The sequence below is a fragment of the Coffea eugenioides genome, chromosome 2 (genome assembly GCF_003713205.1).
Source record: "Coffea eugenioides isolate CCC68of chromosome 2, Ceug_1.0, whole genome shotgun sequence".
NCBI lineage: Eukaryota > Viridiplantae > Streptophyta > Magnoliopsida > Gentianales > Rubiaceae > Coffea > Coffea eugenioides.
Genome location: NC_040036.1, coordinates 63,723,072 through 63,730,154, shown reverse-complemented (window position 1 = coordinate 63,730,154; position 7,083 = coordinate 63,723,072). Strand labels below are relative to the sequence as shown.

General features: G+C 32.3%; 1 protein-coding gene across 1 annotated transcript; it reads right to left on the bottom strand.

Moving 5' to 3' along the window:
- Nucleotides 1-415: 415 nt before the first annotated feature.
- LOC113760872 (F-box protein SKIP5) lies at nucleotides 416-4,856 on the bottom strand. Its single transcript, XM_027303611.1, has 5 exons — nucleotides 4,412-4,856; nucleotides 3,352-3,496; nucleotides 3,183-3,261; nucleotides 2,166-2,224; nucleotides 416-1,002 (listed from the first exon to the last, which is right to left on the bottom strand). The coding sequence occupies exons 1-5, from the start codon at nucleotides 4,530-4,532 to the stop codon at nucleotides 642-644; spliced, it is 765 nt and encodes a 254-aa protein (XP_027159412.1). The 5' UTR covers nucleotides 4,533-4,856; the 3' UTR covers nucleotides 416-641.
- Between the last annotated feature and the right edge of the window lie 2,227 nt (nucleotides 4,857-7,083).

The window sequence follows — 7,083 nt, the reverse complement described above, 5'->3', positions numbered from 1 at the left end:
TATGGTCCAAAAAGGCTTGCTTTATTTTCGGTTATGCTTCGATCGGAATTGGTGGCAGTTTGTTGTACATCCAAATCCGCATGATTAACTGAATTTTAATCCGCATACCTCAAATTGCTAATTCATTGCACAAAAAAGGTTTTTGTACCTTTTTGATTACTAGAGAAACCCAAGGAGAAAATAGTCGATCGGTTTGTTTGGATTGTAAGTTATTTAGGATATTTTTACTGTAGCACTTTTTGTAATATGATATATGTGAGATAAAAAAGTGTATTAAAAATTGTAATGTTAATGTAAGCAAATAAAATTGAAAAAATAATGCTCAATCCAAACAAACCCGATGTACCACTGTGATATTCTCAACAAAAAATCAATATGAAGCTGTTCAATTGCATTATTATGCTGGATCCTTTCATAAATTTTCTTTGAAGAGCAAAATAATATATATTACAGTAAGAAAATGAGTTGTACGTCTTAAATGCAACAGCAATCAAGCAATAGTAATAGCACCAATGATGCATGGAATAATAAATTCCCACGAGAATTAAAATTAAATGATGAACAACATAATCGGCCTCCAGTAGCATCAACTTCAGACTAAATACACGATCTAACTCCTCCAATTACAACATGGTTAGTGATTATTGTTGTTGATGCTCCATGTCAAACCAGAAAAAGACAGAAGCCCGTGCATAAATTACACGAACTTGCTGCAATGAAAGAGCCCCACTGGCTAAAACAGCCTTAGCACCTCCCTCAATTCTAGTTCGGGAAACAGACACACTGTCACTGCAGCTCTTTACAGCAGATGGCACTACCTCGTACTCAGTGGCACTGGCTGTGCTCACTATTGCATATGAGAGATGGTCCAATGGATTTGACTCACACTGAAGAATACAGCTATCGATTATTAGCCTTCCACTCCTATGAAGCAGGCAGCAACCAAGCTCTGCCCGGACTGTCAAATTAGCCAGTTTACAGGTGGATGAAAACTCCAGTGCACTGCACAAGAACATAAACAGAATATAAACAGCATATACGGAGAATTTTTGGTCAACAGTGAAGCAGTTTCAAGACCAAAGTTAAAAAGTTAGATGGACAGCTATATTTCATTATAAACAGCTAAACAAACAGCTACATACTTTTCTATCCACAAATCAATTGCACAACAAAAGTGGATAAAGCTATCTGACAAACATCTTTCCTAGAGCTCATCGCTAGTTCACTACTACAGACTATACCAATCCACACCACCAACTAAACCCTTCTGAAAATGCCTCTATTCTAGGCAAAAGAATTCACGAACCCGTGAAGCCACTCAATAACATGTTATTTAGACCCACGAAAGATTTTAACTCCAAAAACATTTTAGAGGTAATTGCATAGAATAAATCAGAATAAAAAAGATACCGATTTCAAAATACTACTATAATTAACTGTTTCAAGAAAAATGGAGCCAAGGTTGCCATTATTTGTTAAATAATTGAAAGAGTACGAAGCCGCTTTCTGTAATCAGACAACAAAGTTCAGAACAATATATTTTAAACCGAAGAAGAAAGATCGGGGATACTCCACATAATTGGAAATGACCTTGTGGAAGGTAAATCAATTTATATCAAAGACCCAAAAAGAATTTAATCTTGTTCTATGAAATAGCAGAGCAACAATTTTATCAGCATTGGTTCTAAAGGATTATGTACACTGCAAGCATTCAGTTAAAACAAGACATTGCATATACTAGATATTATCAATGAAATTTCCTACTGACTATCTGTACAAAAGAAATGCAAGAAAAGCTCTCTCTAAAACGCATCAAAGCCATGAGCGCTAACCATCTCATATAAGACGCAAAATCCATAACTATTTCATGATCGTATATAACATGAAAAGATATTACCGGGCCAAAAACAAAAAAGAGTAAGGTAATCTTCTCATTTATTTTTGCAATTGATTCTGCATTTCACAGTTCACCTCAACTTTATTTTTCTTTACTAACACAAAATCGTTTGTTTACTCTTCAACCAAGAGTTAGTCTTCGATACATCACCTGCTGAATTTTGGTACCATGCTCTTTTATGATCAGTTTCCAGAGTCTCACCATGACTTTTAAGCGGGAACAAATACACAGAGGGAAAAAACAAACAAAACACTTGAAGTTTGCGAACCTGTCAAAGCCTCGTGAGCAGACAAGTGTTGTATCATCAGGAAGCTCCCCTGCTCCAATCTGTACAAGAAAGTTAAGTAGAAAATGGCATCCTAATGTTTACTTTTCTATCTTTTTTCTTCAAATCCCAAAGTTTTTCATTTTCCTTACCAACATAAATTTTTTCATACAATAAGTGACAAAGAGAAACACGCAAACTGCCCGCAATTTTAGCAACATAGCTTTGTTTCAGTAAATTCTGATTTTTGCCATTTCATGATTTTACCATCTCAAGATCCATACGCAGTTTCAAAAGAATATTTCTGATCCAAAAAACAATCATCTTCACCATTTTTTAACAATGTACAATGTCCGCTAAAATTATCTACACCTCACAGATTTCATGAAGCTAAACTAGAACTCTTTCTCCAATCCATTCTCACCATGATGAAACACCACAAATCCCTTGAGTATGTATGGGGACACAACCATGTTCTCAACATTAGGCACATTAATATTCTTAGGATCAATCAATAAATGGACATCGAAAAGAAAGAAAGGTTCAAGATGCTTGCAGAGGGAAATAAGAAAGAAAAAATTAACACTGTCCAATAACTATCAGAAAGATCAATCATGTAATTGGCAACCTCTGAACAGTGGAGCCTTCATTATTACTCCTGTTTTTAGTTATACAACTGATGAGTACAAAAGTACCTTGTAAGCAAAGCAACTCACCTGATGAATATCTACCCGTTCTAATAAAAAAACCAAAGACGACCAAATGTAACCAAATCAATGAGAGCCTTCAATTCTAATGGCTTGTACATGAGTAGAAGGCTCCAACTGCATGGTCTACTGAATAGAAAAGGGCATCGAGTACACTAAAACACACATTTCCAACTTTTGAACAAATTTGCTACCTCCACACTAAAATGCACGCATCAAGCTAAATAAGTACAGAGAGGAATTAAAATTTTGTTATACCATGGTTTTCAAACTTATGAAGAAAATTATGTTACAAGAAACCAGCTGAACTTACCAGGCAAAGTGGTTTTTTGATCTGGATGTTGGATGCTAGATGACTTCCGCCTGATGCAATCAGAATAGTATCCCCAGGCCTGAACATTATTGAGGCTCAAGTCTGAGTGAATACTAATCTTAGCACATAACCCAGGAAACAAGCATAGGTAAATGTAGTTTTTACTAACCTTGCTGCAGCAACAGCTGTTTCAATGCTGGGGAAGACACCTGGCTTAGATAAATTTTTGACAGAACGATCTACGCGAAGCCAAAGCCGTGGATGACAAGCAAGGAAGTGCCATCTGTGGCAAACGAGGGCGGTGTTATACCGATCTGCAAGCTCAACAGCAATTTGTGACAAAGATCATATAATAATGGATCATACATGTGTGCAAGCTAATTATCTGGCACCATGTTAATCTTTTATAAGAAAATAATAGCCTTTTCCTTTCTGTGCTTAATTTTCTTAAAACTGTGACTTTATGGCTGCTTCATTCCGCTCAACGACTTAAATCAACAACACTTTCACGGTGATTACAAAAAACACTTATTCGACTAGTCATCCAATGCTTCAGCGCGGAATGATAACTAAATGAATGCTTTCTGGTATATAATTTTTAGCTACACCTTTAATAACATTCATGTATATTGCATACCACCTAACGTCGTATTCTAGAAATGCATACAACCCTTTAATTGCATGCATTGTTTGGCAACAATCAAAATTTAAAATAACATGTTTAAGGGAGAACGCGGAAGCGATGAACCAAACTAAACATATCAAGTGCAAATGCTTAATGTCGACTCTTTGCTAAAATCTGAATAACAGGATTCGGATTTATACAAAACAACTTATCAAAAAGATAATCAGCAAAAGGTTCAACTATGGTCACAAAAATCCAAAAAATAAACTAACTCCTTTATGGTAAAGGTAAAAGCTTTGACTTCAGTGAACTCAAAAAACCCTACAGCACAGTAGGAAAAGGCTTGAATTCAGCTTAAAAATCACAATTAAGGATTTCTCAATTAAAAATTGAAACTTTATAACTTAATGCGTTAAAAAAAGAGTAGAAATCAAACAATTAAGCAAATATACTGCAGAATAAAGTGAAATAGAATCAAAATTTAGACATGGGTTTCAACATATTAGCTAAATTGAGTAAAGCTACAAATTCAGCTAATCAGATAAGAATAGGGCTTCCTATCCAGCAAAGAAACATGATTTATTGAAATTGTGGGTACATATACCAGGTTTAGGGGAAAGAAAGCTGAAGATATGCATCAGACAGCCGTCATCCAGATTGTTTATAGGTGAGTAAGTCGTGTCTCTTCCGTATCGCTTCCATTTTCGCGTTTGTCCGTCTTCCATTATCCCCCTATGAAACGACGGCGCTCGGAGATGGACACTGAATGTTTCGCGCACTCGGTTGGTTGTGTGTACTTGTGTCGTTTCCTATCTGTTAGAGTACTTCCGCCTTCGACGTAGAGTGCGGAGTCCAGTTTTGAAAGGCCCTTACTCCTTTTCTTTCTTTCTTTTTTCCCAAAGTGTAAGCAGGCGGAAGGGTTCGAACTGAGACTTCTCGCTCACGTCGCTCTCTCTGTACCACCTAATTCATCTCTCATCCCCCCTCTTCTGAAACGTCCTTCCTTCAATTTGCTGATCTTCTTCCCTACTTAATCTTGATGCTTTTCGGTGTTTTTTTCTAATTTTTCCAGTAACAATTAGTCCCTCCCCTTTTTCACTCCCTTATTTATAGTATCTTTTAATCAATTTATTAGTTTCCACCTCATGTACGTTTGTTTTTCTTATGCTTTATCAAATCTTTTTATCAATCGACTAATAATTTTTTATCTGTCTAATCATGTTTTATAATTTATTATTTGGCTTGATTATTTAATAGAAGTTTCTTTATATTAGAAGTTACTATTACTTAATTTTGAAAATTTTTTATTTTTTCCTATAATTCATTACCTTCGTATTTATAACAAATTTCAATCAACATATTGATCTCTTACTTTTTTATTCTTTTTATTTTTCATTACAATTAATTCTCTTCCCTTTCACTTCCTATTTATAACAACTTTTAATCAATTTTATTAATTTTTGCCTTATATATGTTTTTATTAATTATGTCTTACTAAATCTTTTTTATCAATAAACTTATAGTTTTTCTTATTGTTTAATTCTCTACAATCACATTTTGTAGTTTTATTATTTGGTTTGATTATGTGTTCTAGAATTAACTATCACCAAAATGTAGACAATTTTTATTTTTTTTCTATACTTCATTCCTTCCTTTTTTTCTAACAAATTTAAATCTACATATGGATTTCCTACTTTATACACATTTTCATTGATTTTTTATATCCATGGATCCATAGTTTCAAACACTGTTCACTTCTTGTTTTTTAAGATTGTTGATTTTGCTTTTTTATTTTATTTTTTTATCAATCAATATATAGCTTTCATTTTCTTAATTTTCTCATATCATGTTTTCTATTTCTATTATTTGGCTTGATTATTTGTTAATAATTCTAAAAACGTTGACAATTTCATTTTTTTTATCATCCTGTATTCCATATTTTTAGCATATGACTTATACTAATCCATTTGAGTTGTATAAATAGTTATACTTTTTCTGAGATTTTCTCACTATTTATTATATGTTTTCTCCATTGCGATCCAATTTCTTATCAACTTATTATAGACCAAAATTCATTTTGATGTATAGCACGAATTAGAAAAAAGTTGATGGTTTTTTTTATAGATTTTTTAAAAATAAATAAAATAACTGCCTCCCGAATTAATTTTTCTTTTCCAATTTCTATTGCTTTAGTGTATTAAAACTATCATCTATCTATTAGGTTCTTCTTCTAGAAAAAATTTATTCATCAAAGCATCAAATTCTAAGTGCATTTACGTTCTATTATTTTTTCATTACATCTAAAGATTTTGTATTAATTGCATATTTTTTATTTTATATAATCTATCTAGGATGTTCATTCTCTAATTTGTAAAATTGAAAGAACTATATGTATTTTTTCTTATAATTAATGAATTATAAATTTATAAAATTGTAATTAATTTCCACCCATTCTCCAACATACAAAAAAGGAAAGATATTTTCTATTTCTTTCTAATTAGAAAACTTAAGATCATTTACCTATTTTTTAGAGTCATGATCACATGTTACTTATGTGGACATCTTTTTGCTCTTTTTCCTTTAAAGAATTTTTCTTATTAATTTCTTTTCTTTACATTTTCTAAACAATTAATCAAATATTGATAATATTCTCTAATATATTTACTTTTCCCACATGATACTTTATCACCATTGATGTATTTTTATATTATTTAATTTCAGTGTTTGTCTTATGTTTAGTGTTTCAAAATTTAATAATTTTGTTATTTTAGTTCTTTATTCATGCTCGTCTAAAAACAAAATCTTGAGATAAAAAGAACTTGTGCATAGTATATATAATAAAACAATATTCAATTTTTATTTTGGAAAGTTGCTGAATTGTGTGAGAACCCAGATTTACCCTAATTTTTTTTTCTAGGGTTTTTTTCCCTTAAATTTCATGTTTTCTGCATTTTCTGGCCTAGGAATATTTTCTTGGTGGATTTTATGAGCAATTATAGTTTTAAGATGATTTTTCTAGTATTGGTGAATTTTTAAAAAATTAAGAATATATATTGGACGTGGGACCCACGAGTGCGATAAGTTCGGGAAAATTCGGCCAATAAGGTTAAGTTTCGGATACTGTGAAAAATTTATCGGGTGTTAAGAGATAAGTAGTGTGTGTGAAGTGATTGATGTGAGAGAGAAAAGAATGATAAGAATGCATTTAATGAGGTGACAAGTGTCATCTTCTCATTGGTTGGACTTTAAGAAACACTATTCACATTTTTGACTTTT

What these genes read in the sequence shown, in the direction of transcription:
- LOC113760872 (XM_027303611.1), bottom strand. Translation starts at nt 4,532, where the DNA reads ATGGAAGACGGACAAACGCGAAAATGGAAGCGATACGGAAGAGACACG. An exon ending in TCAAAAAACCACTTTGCCTG is followed by an intron (nt 2,225 to 3,182) that starts GTAAGTTCAGCT and finishes TTTCTTGTACAG; the next exon opens with ATTGGAGCAGGGGAGCTTCC. An exon ending in TGCTCACGAGGCTTTGACAG is followed by an intron (nt 1,003 to 2,165) that starts GTTCGCAAACTT and finishes GTTCTTGTGCAG; the next exon opens with TGCACTGGAGTTTTCATCCA.